Here is a 21,036-nt window from a genome sequence, read left to right on the forward strand (position 1 = left end):
CCTAACTGTGCGAATAGGCATCCATGATGAAAGGATCCCAGGTTACTAACCCACGATGGGAGACTATAAGCTGCAGTCGTGAGATCGCTCATATCAGTGGTCTCCAACCCCCAGTCACATGGCGCAACATCGCAGTCCTGAGTTTGGGAATTCGCACTGGGAACACATCTTCACCCCTAAAGTGGTAGATCTTACACTAGTATTACATCAAAACTAATCGTGAAGTATTAATGTATTTAATGCATCTTTTCATTTCTATTTGAGACCTTTCTGGCAATGATCACAGATTGCCTATAACTCTCTCTTGGACGCCATGAGCCTCAGCCCAGGATGTCAGAGGACCTCCATAACCGCAGCATTTAACAACGGGACCAAGGAGCTTACGGAGCTGCTCGGCCGGAGTCAGAAGTGTCAGCCCTCGCAGCAGTTTTATCATTATTTATTAACAATATATTATTTTTAGCAAAATCTAAACTCAACCACAAACAGCAGAGAAGACAGCAGACGTCGTCCTGAAATCCTGGACCGGGATGTGCATGGACCCAAGGCCCCCCGATGTGCGAGAAATAGGACGATTCCAGCACCGTTTGGTTCCTATAACCCAAAACATGGCAAGCAACGCACTGCTCAACATTAACGAGCAGCACAACACTCATCGGACACTTTCATCCCAGGCACTTAACACTTTAGAAAAATAGATGCATCTTGGATTGCTCCTTGGGGTATTGCATTTACTGGAAGCTCAGTGCTGGCCCCGCAAGGTCTCCCGGCACTGCATCGTGTCACAGATGTATTGGTCGGCGTCCACGTCAGGTGTTGAGGTAGATTTTGAACAGGAGATGGCGGCGTTCATCCCATGACCAAGGCAGACTCTGGTGCACCAGACAGAATGTGAGAGCGGATGGGGCCGGTGCTGCGCTCCTGCTGTGGAGGGATCACAGAACTCTGATGGAGAGGGGACGGCTTCAATGGACTCAGTTGTTCCTCTGGATAAAGAGGCAATCTGCTGAGAGAAATAGTTATATAAAACTTACTACAGAATATTACTTTTACCCATTACAGCAGAACTCGGCAGGATTATTGAAGAGTCGCCCCGGGGTCCTTTCCTTTCCAGGTCAGAGGATGACTGCAGAGACGTCAGATGCATTTTGAGGATTCGTACAAAATTGCCTAAACTTGTGTCAAGGATAAACCTATAAAGCAAGACTTGCACAGATAAGGTGCCCCGTACGTATGAAGCGAGAGCTGCCATGTAGATATGTGGGGTACATGCATATTTAAAGGGGTTTCCCATTTTTTTTTTTTTATTTTAAAAAAGCACATCCCCAAAATTGCAGTCATGTAAAATAAAACCAGATGGTCCTCGCCTTCCCCAGGTCCAGTGCAGGCTCTCTGCCACCTCTCCAGTGAGTTCTAGCCCTGACAATGATGTCACAGCTACAGTGCACTTTACCGCTGCAGCCAATCACTGACCTCAGCGACTCTGGCTATGTAGATAGAACTTAGCGATTGGCTGCAGCGGTTGGGCACTGTAGTTGTGACCTCACCACTTAAACCAAAACAGAGACAAAGTCAGAGTCGGAGCTGAACCTGAGGAAATTGTTATTTTACACAAATACAAGCATTTGGAGACTACTTAAAAAAATAAATAAAATATTTAAAAAGGTGTTGTCCAGTAAAGATAACTTTTAGATCAATGGGGGTCCGACCTCTGGTCTCTCACCACTCCGCATAATAACTTTTATCCCTGGTAGAATGAAGCAGAGCGCATGCTCAACCACCCCTCCATTCATTGCCTATATGCTGAGCAGTGGGCTCCACTTTTTCCAGCAGCCCCATGGGTAATGAATGGAGCGGAGGTTGAGCATTCGCTCTTTTGCGGGGGATAAAAGTGCCCAGTGGCCTTTGCTGGACATCCCCTTTAAGGGCTTGTTTGCTTAGGAGTTCTGAATATGCTGTATGAGGCGCTGCTCACAACTACAAGTATCCAGTAAACCATGTGAGGGCCCATCCGTGATCGTTTCCTTCAAAAGGCTCCAAAGTGTAACAAAGCACCAGCAATGTAGATGGGATTTTGTATCAGATTTCCATTTATTTGCACTGGAAAATCCTGCCACCCCCCCATGTACAATTAGCTTTAATATAAACTCCTACAGAAGTGCGGCTGGAAGACGTGATCTGCACGCGATGGCGTCATTAATAATACCGCCTGCACACACTGACCGGGGGTTTGTGGCTTCTCTTTTGCTGCAGCCATTGAGACTCGTCGCACTGGGGCTGGATTTCTGCGGCGACCTCTGAAATAAAACAGCAGCTTGTGAGAATGAGGGTAGTGACATTAGTAGCAGCGAAATTCCCCAATGCCAACTATAAACCCCAGAGAGAAACGAGAGCAGCCGGCCATGAAGCCGGGCATCACCCCCCCGGCATCAGGGCTCAACGGAGCCAACTACAGCCACCGGCTGCAGACGTGACCGGACCACCTCATGGCTTTCAGAATTCGGCCTTACCGGCGGTGAGCGCGGCGCAGAAGCGGTGTGATGGTTCATGAGACACAGGCTCCTCAGCAGTTCTTGTCCTAATGAAGAGAAAGAAAAAAAAAAAAAAAAAAAAAAAAAGTCATTAACCCTTTAGTGACGGAGCCAATTTTCACCTTCCTGACCAGGACAAGTTTTTATAAATGTGACCAGTGTCACAAAGTGCTAATAACACTTTTTTTTTGTGACGTATTGTACTTTGGTCTTTTTTGATGCCCTTAAACAAGACCGTTATACAAGCCTATAACAAAACATTTCCCACGTCGTCTTTACATCTGAGTTAAGAAGAGTTAAAAGTTTAGCAGCAATTTCTCATTTTTTTCAACAATTTTACAAAACTTGTTTCTTTAGGAATCTATTCAGTTTTAAAATGAACTTTTGGGGGTCCTATATATAGGAAACTCCCCAAAAGGTGACACCATTTTAAAAAACGCACCCTTCAAATACTTCAAAACTGTGGTCAGATTTTTTTTTTTAACCCTTCAGGTGTTACTCCAGGTAGCTGAAGCCCCAGAGATTTTCTGAGCTGGGAGGCGCTATTCTCAGCGCCATTAAAAAGCAGCAGAGGAATAGGGCCCCTTAACTGCTGCCGTTAAAAGGTGCCCTCCTCCCGCCATCTCAGTGGACCTTATATACTATGCCCGTTTGATGGCTGTGGAAGACATGCAGTGTATTATGTTCTTGCAGGATCTAATGGGCTCTTGTGGAATGCCGGCAACAAATCAGCGTTGCACAGGCGCCAATGGACTGACAGAAGAAGCCCGTCCCTTGTCAAACTCCTTAGATGCCGCAACCGCTATTTACTGTGGCATACAAGAGGTTGAAATGCCAGATGTGCACGGACCCAGGGAGCCTACCTTTCTCTCTGCCGCCATAGTATTTCTGCTCCCACTGGTTGGTGAGAATATTGAAATACCGTTGCTGTTCGAAGAAGCGCAAATATCTCGAGGAGATGGCAGAAGGGAAAACTCGCTCAAAATGTCCACAGCGCGAGAGTTCATCTTCAGTCTCTACTAGGACCCGCACGTCCTCTGCAGTCAGCTGCTCCAGGACCGTGGCATAGAGATCCTGCAGGACAGACAGACGGGACTGATGGGACTAAGTTGCAGGCCATTGTGGGATTTCTTCTTGGTTACAAAGATGCCGAGAGGATACAAAATATTACAGATAACATGGCTGATAAATGCGGAAAATAGTGGCATTACCTTGTCCGGCACCTTCGGGCTGAGGTAATGTGCCCGCTTCATCTTCTCCTCGTTCACAATCTCTGCAGAGCGACCACGGTCCTTCCCCAACACACTGAAAAAAATATATAAATGAAAGTCTATCAATATATATTCTGTAAATCTAATCCATCTGCACCTAAACTTATGAGTACACAGCTACTATGCAGACCTATGTGTCTCCATGGTAACATGAGATTTTTTTTTAAAGTCAAATCTTAATTAGCAAAGTTACTTCATTTCATTTTAGATGTATTGCAACTATAAGAATGACATCTATAAAAATTAACTTTCTAACGTCCTCACTCCGATCGCCTGCCGCCACATTACGGGAGTAGGTCAGATAGCTTTTCATACACTTCTGTAAGCATTGACGCCTTCGTTCCGCAGAGATATTACAGGTTTATAGAAGGAGCTTTCTCTTTGGCGTTGGTCGGCCGCCACCTTGCACTCACCTGGAGCTCAGAGTCGAGTTGCTGGAGTTTGCATTCTCTTTAGAGGGGAGTAGAAAGCCGGCGAGGTTCAGGAGGTCCCGGATCATCTGACCCTTGATCTTCACATCCAGTGGAGAATTAGAATGAAGACTGTGGCCAAGAGAAAATAACGTGACAAAGAGCCGACGAGAGATGGAAAACTGGCGATAAGACTTCTCCCAGGTGCCATTCTTGTAGTATTTGGGGCAGCCGCGGTAATCTACATAGTAAAGACATTTTATAGGAGATCCCGAGGGCTCGTTCAGATGTAGTGGGTTTCGTAAAATTCACAGCAAATTCCCAACAGAGTCTGCATAAAATACAACAGGATTTTGTGGCAGATCCGCAACAGATTTTGTCTCATGTGGACATAACCAAACGCACATGCAATGCAGAAAGCGTGACCGTGGGTGAATAAAGAGGAGAGCCGACGTGTAAGAGCCGCTGTGCACATAGGTAGGAAGCACGGAGGAGTCCTAGCCCTTTAAGTGCAAATCCTATACAGCATTACTGACATTGCTGGAGAGTTTCTGACAGTCTATACAGGACATCTGGGAGTTTCTGCGTGGCTGAAAGCTGATAGATATTTTCATTACCTCAGCCGGATGATATTTCCATGTACCAACAGGACAGATGTCCAAACAAGACGTTCTACAACCTCCAACTCCACGGATTAAAGAATCCACACCCTCTCCTTAAAAAGGACTTGGGTTTACAGCGTTAAACGACCCCCAATTGGCTACTTGTTCACTTATTAATTATTATTTACGTAGGACAACCGCATTTCCTACATGCACCGAACAATCGGGAATAAATTGCTCTGTGTGTACAGGCTGCATTGTTTTCGGCAGCACATACTGGTTACACAGGACCACGTGCTGCTGACAACCCAGACAAAATTGTCTCACCTGACAAACGAGCATATTGTGGTGAGCAGCCGGTTTACACTGCCCGATTATCGGGGAACGAGTGCCACTAGGAAATCTTTCAGTGTAAATCCAGGTTTACTCCAATCCATTTGCTGTGCGGCTGAATGCAATCTCTGCTTGAAAAAGCAGATAGGATCACAGCAGCGCCCCCCACTGGGATTACTGGCTGGAAGTACAGAAACCTCCCTGCCCCCACAATCTCTACTTTAGGTCACAAATCTCCAGTACTGAGACTTTACAAAAGTTCATACCATCTATTCTACATCAAAATTATTATTATTTTTTTTTTTAAATGGCCGTTTAAAGACTTCCCGATGTGACACGCACATACATCACACATCCGATGCAGATGTGCATATCTGCATGTAACAGAAGGGGTCAAGGGCCAATTCTCACACCCCGTATAGCGGACGTTTTTACTCATTTATAGAACTGCTGCAATTTCCGGCCCTACCATGCGTCTCACGAGATGGACACACATGATAGTAGTTTGTATTATTGCCAAGTCTCAGCCTGTCATGACACAGATGATCAAATATGGCCGCTGTGCGGTCATGTAGATCAGCCCTGAGACGTAGTTCCTGGGTGCACAGGTAATAGCGGGTGTAGAAACAGGGCGAGTGCGTCACCTTGGAGAGATGTTCACCTCCAGAACCCACGGCTTCAGGTTCTCGTCCAACATGATATCAAATCCAAACAGTTCGTGGCAGCAGTACTGGTGCTGGACGTACATCTTCATAAAGCTGTTCACGTAAGGCTCAGACCTTAACAAAAATAAATAAAGACGTCATTTACACTTTCTTGCCGCCGTATCTGTGGACAAACATTCCGCACTATAACCAACAGCCATCGAACAAAGAGATTTAATTAGTTTAAAAAGTTTCTGCAAATATTCTATAGGGGCAAAAATCCAAGTATCGCAGCACCACCGGCATAGGACAGTGTTTTTAGGTTAAAAAAATAAAATAAACAAACCACACAAGTTGCGACAGTTTTACATGCAATTTATGAGCCAGAGGCAATAGTAGATCAATGGTGCTGTCCACGACTTGTCAACCCTTCCTAAATGCAATGGCGCCCCATAGAAAATAATAATCCTACACCGCTGCAGTACCAGTGATGTCAGCGACGGGTTTGTTGGCTGACGTTGTTCTAGGCAATCGCTGCAGCCTATTGATGACCACTGATGGGCAGCAGCGGTCACACTTCCACGGTTCCACCTCATGTCTGCGTTTCGTCCAAGCGGTGTAAGCGCTGCAGCCAATTAGCGTCCACATGATTCCAAACTAAAACGTCATGTCAATTTATACTGAGGCAATATTTCAGGTGCAAGAGATTTCTTAAGATCATGTGCACTTTGCTGGTGCTGCCAAATGCAGATTTTCCGTGAGAGAATACGTAGAGGAAAATCCAGTGCATTTTCACATCGAGGGAGCCCAAGCTTTAGAGAGCACGTTATTGGGTAGGATGAAAGGGTTGGCCCAAATTGGCAAATTATCATCCATCCAGCAGGGAGCGAACTACATACTGAAATATATTAGAACTTGCGTATAAAACACCTAGATAAAAATCAGCTGATTTTATTTAGGTGTTTGTTACAGATTAAAAGTTATGTTTCAGTATGTAGTCCACTCTCTGCTGGCTAGTTTGACCTATTCTAGAGAGTTTTGCACAGGTCTGCCTACCCACACTAGTAGATCTCTGCTTTTTTTTTTTGCAAATTATCACCCATCTACAACACAAGAGATAAATTACAGAGACCCCCCCCCCCCATCAATCCCAAGAACAGGGTTAAGGAGTGGTGCAATGGCCGCACATGTACACCACTGCTCCGTTCAGCTTCTCCGCCACTCCCATGGTCAATGAAAGGCGCGGCGGTGTACAAAGTGGCCATCTCTCCATACAAATGGGGCACTTCAGGGCCTCGTGGGACCCCAATCCACTAAGAATATGACAAAACTCCTTCAAGAAGGAACAGAGACTGTCAAACAATAGCTCATGATTTACATTCAGATCCTTTTAAAAAAAGACAGCAAGCAAAGATGGAGCAGAAAGATCAAACCAGGATAAAAAAAAAAAAAAAAAAAATTAGGAGGAAAGCCATTGGGGCGTTTCAGCCCAGAAAGAAGTCACCACTAACGACTTACGCAATAATTGTCTTTATCACCATCTCTTTGATCTTCTCCCAAATTTTTTCACTGCTGAAACCTTTCTGGTTGAGGTAGCTCCACAACGCTTTCAGAGCCCTGTGGGGAGAGTTCGGGTAGATAATAATATTATAATAATAATAATAATAATAATAATAATACTAATAATAAATAGTCACATCACCACCAGCTATGTCCCTGTAGATTTCAAGAAAAGTCTGATGGCAAGACATGAAGTAGGAGGCTGAGCTGAGCTCGCTCTTGAAATCTGTCCACATATCTAGGAGGGTCTTGTTTTTTTTTTTTTTTTTTTTTTTTTAGAGACCAATAGTTAGGGTTACGTAGATCCCTGGGAAAAAGGTATGCAAATTAGCTCTTGCGGGTGCTTTGGGGTCACCTATGGAAGTGGCTACCTTTAAAGGCAAAAATCAGACCCTTTAAAAAAAAAAAAAAAAAAAAAAAAAAAAAAAAAAAAGAAGGAGCCCTGCAATATGCCTGAGGATATTAGCCCAACATATGTGCCCCCCACATTGCCACGTACCATTTATGGCCCTGACAGGCGGACTCATCCGCGTTTGCCTTGTAGTCCACATTCTTTTTATTCACAGAGTAGTTTGTCAAGTGCATGAATTTGTTGCTAAGACTTTTCATGGACGACGAATACCTGAAATTAAAACAAAAAAAAAAAAACACAAAAATTTTAATTCGGAATGAACAATTAAGAACGCAACCGGTTTTCATGGTTTCATCTTTTTAGGTTTTATATATTTATTTTTTACGAAGTTGATTTTTCCTGTATATACGATCCAGCAGGTCAGTACGATTACAGCGACATTACATTTGTATAGTTTTTACTATGTTTTGAGGCTTCTTATTGCATTTTTCTGCAGTGGCGGAAACGAAAACACAAAATTTTATTTCTCCCACTTAACGTTTGATAGGTTAATTCGTTTTAACTGCGGAAAAAGGAGGGTGGAAGGGAGGGAACTTTAATCCCCACTTTAATTTTTTTTTTAATTCCTCGTAGGGTATCTGCACATGCAATAGTTTGAACCACATACAGTATAGCGCAGTATAAAACAAAAACAAAACAAATCAGACCCCCATAACGCACCATTTATGGCAGGAGAATAAACATGACAAACACAGAGGCTTTAAGCAGTCATAGCAATGACACCACTGGGTGACCGAACAATTGCCCCGACTAGATCATTGGGCTTTGATGCTGCTGTCAGTGATTGGGATCAGCAATTAAGAGGTTAACAGCAGCGAAGGCAATAGCGCGGATCTCTGCTATGTAATATAGCTGCCATATGCACTGTGTGAAGCAGGCTCAGCTACTGAGCCTGCACCAAACACCCTAACATGATCCATGATGTATATATCTGTCGTGGAGCATTAAGGGGTTAAAATACTTGATGATCGCTGGGGTCCGATCTCTTGTTGTCCAGTCTCAGATCTCATTGATTGGCAGGCCTGAGTTAGGACAAACTTATTTTTATATTTTGACCACTAGAGTTCCTTATTCCATAATAATATTATTATAATAATGTATTTATATGGCACCATTGATTCCATGGTCTGTACATGAGAAGGGGTTACACACAAGTTACAGATATCACTTACAGTAAACTAAGAATGACAGACTGATACAGAGGGGCGAGGACCCTGCCCCCGCGGGCTTACATTCTACAGGATTATGGGGGAGGAGACAGTAGGTTGAGGGTTGCAGGAGCTCCGGTGTTGGTGAGGCGGTAGCATCGATAGTGATGAGGAGGCAGCGGGGTCAGTGCAGGCTGTAGGCTTTCCTGAAGAGATGGGTTTTCAGGTTCCGTCTGAAGGATCCAAATGTGGTTGATAGTCGGATGTGTTGGGGCAAAGAATTCCAGAGGATGGGGGATATTCTGGAGAAGTCTTGGAACCGATTGGGTGAGGAGCGAATAAGTGTGGAGGAGAGAATGAGGTCTTGGGAGGACTGGAGATCACGTGAGGGAATATATCGGGAGATTAGTTCAGAGATATATGGAGGAGACAGGTTATGGATGGCTTTGTGGGTCAGTGTTAGTAAATTGAACTGGATACGCTGAGGGAATGGGAGCCAGTGAAGAGATTTGCAGAGGGGGAAGCGGAGGAGTAGCGAGAAGAATTAGTCGGGCAGCAGAGTTAAGGATGGCCTGGAGAGGTGCAAGGGTGTTACCAGGGAGGCCGCAGAAAAGGATGTTGCAGTAGTCAAGGCGGGAGATGATGAGGGCAGGCACAAGCATTTTAGCAGATTGACAGTTGAGGAAAGGACGGATTCTGGAGATATTTTTGAGCTGGAGGCGACAGGAGGTGGACAGAGCCATGTGCGGTTTGAAGGACAGGGCAGAGTCGAAGGTTACTCCGAGGCAACGGACTTGATGTCATTGATTGCGATAGATAGGTCAGGTAAGGAAGATCTATGAGATGGAGGAAAGATGATGAGTTCAGATATGTCCACATTGAGTTTGAGGAAGCGAGAGGAGAAGAAGGAGGATATGGCTGATAGGCACTCTGGGATTCTGGACAGCAGAGAGGCGACGTCTGGGCAAGAGAGATAGATCTGAGTGTCATCAGCATAAAGGTGGTAATGGAATCCATGAGACTTTATGAGTTGTCCCAGGCCAAGTGTATAGATTGAGAAGAGTAGGGGTCCTAGAACAGAGCCTTGGGGGACTCCAATTTAGAGAGGGTGGGATGAGGAGGAAGTGTGGGAGTGGGAGACGCTGAATGTGCGGTTGGAAAAGTACGAGGAGATCCAGGATAGGGCGAGGTGTTTGATGTCAAAGGAGAGGATCTGTAGTAGGAGGCAGTGGTTAACTGTGTCGATAGCAAAGGAGAGGTCTAGAAAGAGGAGTACAGAGAATTGTCCATTAGCTTTGGCGATAAGTAGGTCGTTAGTGATTTTGGTCAGGGCGGTCTTAGTTGAGTGATGAGGGCGGACACCAGATTGTAGATTGTCAAAGAGCAAGTTAGATGAGAGGTGGGAGGAAAGTTCAGAGTGGACGTGCTGCTCCAGGAGTTTGGAAGCGAATGGGAGCAGCGATATTGGGCGATAGCTGGACATAGCGGTTGGATCGAGGGTTGGCTTTTTAAGGATAGGCGTGATTGTGGCATGTTTGAAAGCAGAAGGGAAGGTGCCAGAAGTTAGTGATAGGTTGAAGAGGTGGGTTAGGGATGGGTTAAGTAGATAAGTCATTAAAAGTAGTTACACACTAAAACATTTATGCCGCCATTCTAGCAATTAACGTCATTTACATAGAGATATCAAAAGAAAAATAGACTAAAATCAATAATCCAGGAACTCAGACTTGTATAAAGTTGAGAAATATTTATTTTAAGTGTAACTGCAGTTTCAGAAACCTTTTGACATGTCATAAGTTTTGGTGGGTCGGTCTGTAATGGAGGCCATATTGGTTTTGGTTATAGAAGATGGTCAGAATTGTGAGCACTTACAATGTAGACAAGAACAAGCTCACACATGGAGGGCACAGCGAGAAACGGACGATAAACTAAAGAGCTACCAGGCACTGAAGTGAACGGAGATCAGCACTTAGCAAGATGCTGCAGGACTAAGACATCTTCGAATAGAGCCGCCCTCGGGAAGCTCGTCTGCTCCTTTGTTTTAGCATCAGGTGAGGGTCTCGACATTTGGGCTCTCCAATTTGAACTTCTGGCATCTCCAAGACATGTTAAAAGTTTCCTTAAGTGCAGTTACAAGGAGTGATTGTGTAATATACCAGGTGCTGTGATCCCCAAACAGTAAAACAACAACGGGCCCGTGGCTGCTGAGGCATAATGGGAGTTGAAGTTTTGCAAACATCTTGTGAGCCTCAAGACGAGGAACGCTGCTCTAGAGGGTCTAAGAAATAGCTACAGGAAAAAATCCTCACAATACAGAACATACTTGCAGCTGGCGAATCGCACTAGGCCGTCGCTGAACAAGTAGACACGGAGGGGGTCATACGACGGGACGTAAACATAGATCCGCAAGTCAAACTTGCTGCCACTGATGAGGTAGGGTTTGTGCAGGTACCTAAGGGGGAGAGAAAAAAAAAAACAAAAAGACATAAGGATAAACTTAACTGGGTTGTGCACAGAAGATACAGGTCCTGCTCCGTCAGGTTTCGTTTGGGGCTGACCCGCTGATGTAATCTTTGAACTTTCTGATGCTGCTGGTATTGGCCACTTTCTCTGCACAAGAGGAGTATGGGGCCACGAAAGCCCGCTGGGATCAGTAGCTAGCCAATACAAAGCACCAACGGGGCCCGGGTGTTATTGCAGCCCCTGCATCTAATTTAGATACACCCCTGGTTAACAGCACGCTCCAGTGATCCTCTGAACTTGCAAACTCTATAGCAAACAGTTTTATGAAACGCAAAGCTCGGGCAAGACTGCAATCTAATTGACAATTAGCAATCTATACAAATAAAAAATCCCCTCAAACAAAGATTTTTAACAAAGTATTTACAAGCACCTTACAGTTTTAACCATTTATCATACTGAGATAACCCACTTTAAAAGGCATATGCACACCTTCACCAGTTACAGATCTGCTGGGGAAATTTAAGATCAGGAAAGAAGTAGGCAAAATGGCGACAGGGAGCGGTACTGGTGGCCATATTGGTTTTGGTTGAGAACAAGTACGCTCGCACGTGAGGGGATCCATCTGACCAACGTCCCCTCTTCAAGTGCACACACAGCCATTACCTCTGTACCAGCAGCGGTCTTTTCTTCGGCAGCTGGTTCCATTTATGTATAACCTGGATCCCCATTCCTCTGGCTGATGCAGGCTTAAATAAATGCAAATAGAGTCATTAAAAAAATACAGAAATCAGATTAACGCACTTATACAAAAATTAATATGATCACTACTGATATTTGCATCATTCATGTCCAGCTCCAGGCCTCATCTGCAGAGCAGTCTCCTGAGCCGATGTGTGGAGCGCTATACCATCCATATAGTGCCCATTACGGGTTAATAAGACCCCAATAACACCATAGTTTTTCTGAACTGTAATGCATCAGTGTGTATGAAGCCTGGAGACCATGACTGAGCGCGGCATGTACCAGCGGTAAATTATTCTCATCCCGTACCGGCTTAATGATCCATTTCTGCCGACTGCCCCCCTCTTCCCAGGCTTTTCTCAGGAGCTTGATGTCTTGTGGAAGCACAAAGGATTGAGGAAAGAAGTTGAATTCTTTTCTTCCAAAGCGAGCCTGCATTTTGGACAAGTTTCTCCAGAGACGATCTTTTCTTCCGATCTGAAAGGAGCCTGGAAAATGGTTCAGCTGCTCGAACATGGAAAAAAAAAAAAAAAAAGTGAGACCGGATAGCAGCAAAATAAAGGGTGTTCCAGGACAATGGTGAACAGGCCATCAATATCACACTGAGGGGGTCCGTCACTTAGCATTCCCCACTGATTAAATATTTGAAGGGTCATCACTTCACCATTGAAGTAAATGAGACAATGCTGCAACTAGTAGACTCCTTACTATGGGAAACGTACCTTCTGGTAGTCTCTGATGGTTTTAAAGGCTGTGGACTTCATGTGATGACCCCAGCAACCCAGCCAGTCGTGATTCTCTGCAAGAAAGATTTGTTTGTTATGAGGCATAGTTGTCACCAAATCTTTTAGCAGACATGCCTTTTTTCTGATTTGACCTTACAATAAGCTTCAGCTGACTTTAGCAATTAATTCTCCTGTGTAATACACTATGACAGCACTGCATGTTCCCAGGCAGCAGGCTTATTAAATAGCCAACGACTGGGTCCTTTCTTGAACTTCAGGGCCGACGGCACAGAAGTCTCTAATTCTGCTCTAACCAGTGATCTGGTTGAAACAGGTCCCTACTGATCACTGATGAAAAATAGTTTCCTCCAAACCCACAGGTTAATGCAGGAGCCCCGCACCGGCTGTTGGGCACCGAGTGACCCCCGTGCTGGGTTTATTCTTCAGACAATATCACGCTCAAATCGGTAGAGCCGTGGCCAGTCTGCAAGGCAGGTCATGCTCGGACTGCTTTTCACCGATGTCTATTTGAGCCTTATAATTGCAATGGACCCTATATGAAGGGAACCATAATGCACATGTGGCCCTCAGTGAAAATGCATTGGACCCCCCTGACTCTGAAGGTGCCATAAAAAGGAGTCTTGGTGGATGGTAAAGGATAAAACAGTGATATCAGATCAGTAACAAGGTTTCTCATATGTACACAGAAAATTCTTAATTAGATAAGGACCCCGAATCCTCATTAGCCAGAGCGCCTCTGGACAAGCATTGGGAAATCCTATTGAATGAGAAGGAGTTGAGGCCTTTCCTGTCAGATAGACCGAGGATCATTGCTAGGAGGGCCCGGAATCTCAAAGACGTTCTTACTACCAGCCATTTTAAAAGACCAACTGAGATTAGGAACGGGAACTAGGTTGGAGGGAACTTTCCCATGCGGTAACTGTAATGTTTGTCCTTACATGGATGCCACTAACTCTTTGACTCTGCCGATTTTTCCAGGTGAATTAAAAGCAAGGAGTTATGCCAATTGCAGGTCAAGGAATTTGGTGTATGCTCTGATCTGTTCATGTCCGAAGGTGTATATTGGACAGACCACCCAAGAAGTGAGACGGAGAGTCCAACAACACATGTCAAACATTGCTAATGCGAAAGTGGATATCGCGAAAGCCAAGACCATTTCCTCTGTTGCATCCCATTTCATGGATTTTCACAACAGTGGTTATCAAGGCATGCGGGTTATGGTTGTGGACCAAGTCTTGGGTAACATAAGGGGGGGGGGGGGGGGGGGGACTTAACCAAGGAACTCTTACGACGAGAGTCACGCTGGATCTATGACCTGAAGACCACATCACCAAATGGACTAAATGAAGAACTTTTGTTCTCTGGCTTTTATGCCTAATCTATGATCTGGGGCATTGTTTGACATAGGGGTACTTGACATGTGATTTCTGGCACCATATTATGCAATATTAGATACTGTATTACTTGTTGTATATTCAACTTGGTCTGGTTTTTTGTTTGGAAAGTTTGGTTTACAACACAGTACCATATGGCATTAGGCGTTTCCAATTTTATGGCCTTCATGTTTTTCACACGTGTTTACATTCTCTGGGCCTTTTTGGATGTTCTTGTCGTTATCCTTTATTAGTGACACGTTTTTAACTGTGTCAGTGTTTGATGTGACTTTGTGATACTAAAAAATAAAAACAGTGTATCTGACACATTATGGATATCACGGTACCTTGTAGTATTCAATGATATATATATATATATATATATATAGTTTTTTTTCGTACCCAGGTAGTTCTGGCTAAGTCCTTTAGCATGTACATATGTCTACAGTACATTTCGCACTCTGTGTATAAATGGCGTCGTACATTTATTTCTGTGTGCTGATGTTACTATCTATGACTTCCAAGTGATTCAAGCTATGTGATACCTGTGGTACCCATGCCTGTCAATGCGTACATTCCCATCCCATGAGTATTTGTTGGAGTATGTCCGATAACTCAGATAAGTTTGTGTTCGTTTGGGGCAATGGGTGGGCTAGTACCGGTGTAGTCTTCTATATGCTATTTTTATCTTGCTTCATTGGTGCTGTATTATACAGGTTTGTATTCACTCTGCTTACTGCCTATATGTCTGACCGCAGTTGCTCAGCATGACGATTCGCTGCAGGGCCATGGTGGTGGGTGCCGGCCTTTTTGGATGTTCTTGTCGTTATCCTTTATTAGTGACACGTTTTTAACTGTGTCAGTGTTTGATGTGACTTTGTGATACTAAAAAATAAAAACAGTGTATCTGACACATTATGGATATCACGGTACCTTGTAGTATTCAATGATATATATATATATATATATATATAGTTTTTTTTCGTACCCAGGTAGTTCTGGCTAAGTCCTTTAGCATGTACATATGTCTACAGTACATTTCGCACTCTGTGTATAAATGGCGTCGTACATTTATTTCTGTGTGCTGATGTTACTATCTATGACTTCCAAGTGATTCAAGCTATGTGATACCTGTGGTACCCATGCCTGTCAATGCGTACATTCCCATCCCATGAGTATTTGTTGGAGTATGTCCGATAACTCAGATAAGTTTGTGTTCGTTTGGGGCAATGGGTGGGCTAGTACCGGTGTAGTCTTCTATATGCTATTTTTATCTTGCTTCATTGGTGCTGTATTATACAGGTTTGTATTCACTCTGCTTACTGCCTATATGTCTGACCGCAGTTGCTCAGCATGACGATTCGCTGCAGGGCCATGGTGGTGGGTGCCGGTCTTCGCGTGGGACCGTCTCTCCCATAGGTGTATGGTCGCCGTTGTCTCCTCCATTCAATACGCGGGTATACTTTTATATGTGAACCAGTTCACTTGAGTTTTTTCATAGGCGCGTTAGTATATAGTCAGTGCGCATGCGCCAGCCTTGTGGCTTTCAGCGCGCAGACACTCTGCTGCATGGGGATGAGGTTTCCGGGAGCTCATCGCAGGCGCGTTAGTGTGCAGGTCTATCGCGCCTAGTGCGCATGCGCCGCCCGGGGGGGGGGGGGGGGGGGTTTTTTTGCTTTCACACAGCTTTATTAGTTAGACGCCGTCTTTCAGGACTAACAATATGGCCGCAGCCATCTCGCTCCATGTGCTTCTCCGCCGATGCCTTTGAACAGGTGAATACCATTTGTCTCATTAAGATTTAGTTTATAGTCATGTCTAACATCCCACACAGCATGCTAACTTTTTCCCTGAGGAAGCCGCCACAGCTGCGGCGATACGCGTGGGTTGCACCCCATAGCCCCTTTCCTTCTCTCCCATATTTCTTTCTCCCTCCTTTACCCGCACACGATCCGGTCTCTTATGTGCCTATGGATCTTTTGCAGTGTGGGCTTCTGCTTAATTTTGACATGTATGTGACCATCGTGCCCAACATGTTCTTTACCTAGGTGCAAGGAGCCTTTTTTCAGCAGCTGCCCAGGCATGGGATTGCACGTGCCGGTGAGCATTACATTTTGGCTGTTTTTGTAGGGCTATATGGTACTGTGATATCAAGTAGCGACATGCGCTTGTATGCACTGCATTGTCTCTACTGAGGTTGAGAATTTTTTTCATCTATATAGTGTATGTGATCGCGGAACTGTTTCTTGGGTCACCACGTTTGTGTACATATATATATTTCTGCTATCCTGGGAGAGGATAGGGTTGTGGGTTGTCATTGTCCCTATATTAGGATATGACTGCTGTGTTTTTCTTTTTTGTCTGTTGCACTTTTAAATGTTTTTATTCTATGTTTTTTGTGTGTGGTATATTATCTTGTTGACATTTAATAAAAACTTTGCATTTTATTTATCGGTCTGAGGTGCTCCCATTTTTATGGACATGATCTTTTCTTTCTTTCTGGTCTAACGCCTCTGGAGGACCTGGCAAGTGTGTGAACTACATGGTATGTGCATTGAATGTCCGCTTAATGTCATGTCAACAGCGCCTCTACCAAAAACTGATCATCAGCTCTGCCTGATCAGACGACACTGGTCGCTGCCCTCAGTCATTGGCTGCAGCCATGAAGTCGGTGCCACAGGCAGCAACAAACACTGGTAGCAGTGGCGGAGACTCGGCACTAAATCCGGGGAGGGTGCAGAAGGCAGAGTGTTTCCCCTAAACTAACTGCAGTTGGGGGAACAGCTTTCTTTTGTCTTACGATCATAACGCCAGGCTGGTTACTCACTTTTGGTGATCCTGAAGTGGGACCTTGCGACAGTCTGCTTGACTATATTTGGGGTCACGGTGCTCATTTTCCACTTCATCAGTTTTCTTTGAGCCCAAGGCAACAGCTCCACTAGAAACACAGGAAGATACAGAAGTATGAACCTCAGGATACAGTCACTTCCATGGGATCTTGCTGTAATGTGCCTACATCTGTGCTTACCTCACATGGAAACATACCGGAAAAAGCAAAGAAATGGGAGGCAATATACAGTGGGGAAAATAAGTATTTGGTAAACTGCCGATTTTGCAAATTTTCCCACCTACAAAGAATGGAGAGGTCTGTAATTTTTATCGTAGGTACACTTCACCTGAGAAACTAAAAATTCAGCAAATCACATTGTATGATTTCATAATTCATTTGCATTTTATTATTGCATAAAATAAGTATTTGGTACAAGAGAAAAACAGAACTTAAACATTTGGTCCAGAAATCTTTATTTGTAATGACAGAGGTCAGACATGCCCTGTAGGTCTTGACCAGGTTCACACACACTGCAGCAGTGATTTTGGCCCCCTCCTCCATACAGATCTTCTCCAGATTTCGGGGCTGTTGATGGACAACATTGAGTTTGAGCATCCTCCAAATATTTCCTATTAGGTTCAGGTCTGGAGACTGGCTAGGCCACTCCAGGATCTTGAAATGCTTCTTAAAGAGCCACTACATTATTTGCTTTTGCTGTGTTTTGGGTCATTGTCATGCTGGAAGACCGAGCCCCAACCCATCTTCAATGCGCTAACTGGGGGAAGGAGATTGTTGGACAGATTCTTCCGATACATGACCACATCCATCCTCCCTTCAATACAGTGCAGTCACCCTGTCCCCTTTGCAGAAAAGCACTCCCAAAGTGTGATGTTTCCCCCACCATGCTTCACTGTTGGGACGGTATTCTTGGGGTTGTACTCATCCTTCTTCTTCCAAACATGGAAAGTGGAGGAGTAAATACCAAAAAGATCCATTTTGGTCTCATCTGACCACATGACCTTCTCCCATGCTTCCTCTGGATCATCCAGATGGTCATAGGTGAACTTCAAACGTTCCTGGACATGAGCTGGCATGAGGACCTTGCGTGCCCTGCAGGAATTTAATCCATGATGGCATAGTGTTACTAACGGTAATGTTTGAGACTGATACCAGCTCTCTTCAGGACGTTGATCAGGTCCTCCTGTGTAGTTCTGGACTGATTGCTGACCTTTCTCAGAATCATCCTTATCCCACAAGCCAACATCTTCCATGGAGCCCCAGATTGAGAAAGATTGACATTCATCTTGTGTTTATTCCGTTTTCTAATAATTGTGCTAACAGTTGTTCCCTTCTCACCAGTCTGATGGGCTACAGGACAATAGGCAATCACAGCCTTGTGCAGCTCTACAATTTTGTCCCGATGTCCTTAGACAGCTCTTAGGTCTTGGCCATGGTGGAGAGGTTGGAGTGTGAGGACAGTTGTCTTTTACACAGGTAACGAAGTTCAAACAGGTGCACTTAATACAGGTAATGAGTGCAGAGTAGGAGGCTTCTTACAGAAAAACTAACAGGTCTGTGAGACAGAATTTTTGCTGATTGGTCGGTGATCAAATCCTTATTTCATGCAATAAAATGCAATTTAATTATGTGAAAATCATACAATGTGATTTTCTGGATTTTATTTTTAGATTCTGTCTCTCACAGGTGAAGTGTACCTACAATAAATATTACAGACCTCTACATTCTTTGTAGGTGGGAGGGAAAAAAAAAAAAAAATACGGCAGAATATCAAATAATGTCATTTCTATTGAGGCAACATACTCCGCAGCACTTTACATTTTAAAGGGAACTTCAACAGACAAGGAAAGACATTACAGCATAACAATCACAGATACCAAGAAGAATGCGGGCCCGGCTACCCACAAGCTTAATCTATGAGGAAATAGGGGACACCCGAGAGGTGGATGGTAACAACTGCTTTCATTATTCTGACCGACCACAGGGCAATAAGTCGGGTGTTCATGTAATGCTGCAGAGATCCAGGAGAATTACAATGGAATAGTGACCAATAGATTTAGCTGTTAGTAGATCATTAGAGACTTAAGTGAGGGCAGTTTCAGTGGAGTGTAAAGAGCGGAAACCAGATTGAAGAGGGTAAAGAAGAAAGTTATCTGAGAGATAGCGGATTAGACGGGAGTGGACCAGGCATTACAGGAGTTTAGAGATTAAGGCCATGTGCACACATTGCGGAATGGGGTGCAAAGTTTTCTGCACAAAATCCGCATCTCCTGGCAGAAACAGCAGGTGCAGATTTGCCGCGGATTTGGTGGTTTTTATGCGGAATTGATGCAGATTTTCTGCAGTTTTTCGCAGTGCGGATTTCTATAATGGAAGGGTGCAGAAACGCTGCAGATCCACACAAAAGTGACATGCACTTCTTTTAAATCCGCAGCGTTTCCGCACAGCTTTTTTTTCCCCCCCCCATTGATTTACATTGTACTGTAAATCAGTGCGGAACTGCAGCGTTTCTGTGCAGAAAAATCCGCTGCGGATCTGCAATAAATCCGCATCGTGTGCACATCGCCTAAGGGAATACTTATTTTCTGCACTGTAGATAAGTCTGTGCGGGGCTCGTGTGCAGTCTATAGTCATGGAGAAATGTAAGATGGGGATTATGCACAAACTTTGTGTAGCTTCCTCTGGAGTTTTTTTTGTTTGTTTGTTTTTCCAGCGAGATGTAATTTTAGGTCTACGAACATATTTAGGCTCGGGCTACAAATGACAGCTAGTCTCAAGACAAGTACATGTAACTACACACGTTGGGGCACCTTGCTACGACTTGCTGTCGTGCAACCAAGATAGAGTTGCAATTTAGCTGTAGGGGAAAAAAAAAACAAAAACAAAAACAAAAAAAAACACAACCCTATTACAGATGTGGTGAATGTCAATTCACAGCATAAAGTCCATGGAAGTAAAGTCAAGTGCAACTGGTGACCAGGAATCAAGCAGGTTTGGATTTTGTGCTACGATAGCAACAGACAAAAGTCGCCCCACAATGCCCCAGAGATGCAGCCATATAGGGCCAAGAGCTTACTTCTGTAACATCTACTATATAATTGTCTAAGGGTCACTTCCGTCTTTCGGTCTGTCCTTCTGTCTGTCACAGATATTCATTGGTCGAGGCCTCTGTCTGTCATGGAATCCAAGTCGCTGATTGGTCTCGCCAGCTACCTGTCATGGCTGCCGCGACCAATCAGCGACGGCCACAGTCCGATTAGTCCCTGCCTACTCCCCTGCGGTCAGCGCCCGGAGCCCTCTCCATACTCCCCGCAGTCACCGCTCACACAGGGTTAATGCCAGCAGTAACGGACCGCGTAATGCCGCGGGTAACTCACTCCGTTACCGCCGCTATTAAGCCTGTGTGATTAAGTTTTTACTGTTGATGCTGCCTATGCAGCATCTAATGTTAAAAATAATAAAAAATCATTATATACTCACCTTTCGCGACGCTCCGGTGACCGCTCCATGCAAGCGGCAGGTTCCGGTGCCAAGGATGGTATGGGAGAAGGACCTGCCATGACGTCACGGTCATGTGACCAAACTTCAAGGGGCCCTCGGAAGGCGAGTATATGCTTATTTTTTAACCTGTGACATACGTGGCTCTGTGCTGTATACTACGTGGGCTGTGCAATATACTACGTGGACATGCATATTCTTGAATACCCGATGCGTTAGAATCGGGCCACCATCTAGTGATGGATAAGAGCGCTGTATCTTACCTTTTTCATCCGAGGTGGCAAAATAAATAGTGGGCGGTGTATTGGGAAACAGGCTTGGGGTGAGGGCAGGCCTCACATTGAAAGCCATATTGGAGTTCATCGGGTCCATGACGGGAGCACAATGCCTACAAATGAACAATGGCATTTTAGCTGATCGAAAACATTATTTCTCTGCCAAAAGTTACTAGAAGAA

At 44.6% G+C, this 21,036-nt stretch overlaps 1 protein-coding gene across 3 annotated transcripts in view; it reads right to left on the reverse strand.

The window, feature by feature from the left end:
- Positions 1–423: 423 nt before the first annotated feature.
- The window catches only part of TTLL4 (tubulin tyrosine ligase like 4), a 35,131-nt gene continuing 14,518 nt past the window's right edge, over positions 424–21,036 (reverse strand). For 2 of the 3 annotated variants that reach the window (XM_069732757.1, XM_069732758.1), the window contains exons 5-19: positions 20,844–20,968; positions 17,062–17,172; positions 12,838–12,914; positions 12,425–12,619; positions 12,038–12,120; positions 11,235–11,363; positions 7,851–7,973; positions 7,310–7,408; positions 5,792–5,926; positions 4,216–4,344; positions 3,743–3,836; positions 3,395–3,605; positions 2,511–2,578; positions 2,224–2,297; positions 705–1,006 (exon numbers count right to left, since the gene is read on the reverse strand). In XM_069732757.1, the coding sequence (XP_069588858.1) occupies positions 850–1,006; positions 2,224–2,297; positions 2,511–2,578; positions 3,395–3,605; positions 3,743–3,836; positions 4,216–4,344; positions 5,792–5,926; positions 7,310–7,408; positions 7,851–7,973; positions 11,235–11,363; positions 12,038–12,120; positions 12,425–12,619; positions 12,838–12,914; positions 17,062–17,172; positions 20,844–20,968 (1,810 nt within the window). In that variant the 3' untranslated portion in view covers positions 705–849. Of the gene's footprint in view, positions 1,007–2,223; positions 2,298–2,510; positions 2,579–3,394; positions 3,606–3,742; positions 3,837–4,215; positions 4,345–5,791; positions 5,927–7,309; positions 7,409–7,850; positions 7,974–11,234; positions 11,364–12,037; positions 12,121–12,424; positions 12,620–12,837; positions 12,915–17,061; positions 17,173–20,843; positions 20,969–21,036 lie in introns of all 3 variants that reach the window. The other variant, XM_069732759.1, reaches the window with a different exon arrangement.

This window comes from Ranitomeya imitator, chromosome 7 (assembly GCF_032444005.1).
Source record: "Ranitomeya imitator isolate aRanImi1 chromosome 7, aRanImi1.pri, whole genome shotgun sequence".
In the NCBI taxonomy this organism is placed as follows: domain Eukaryota; kingdom Metazoa; phylum Chordata; class Amphibia; order Anura; family Dendrobatidae; genus Ranitomeya; species Ranitomeya imitator.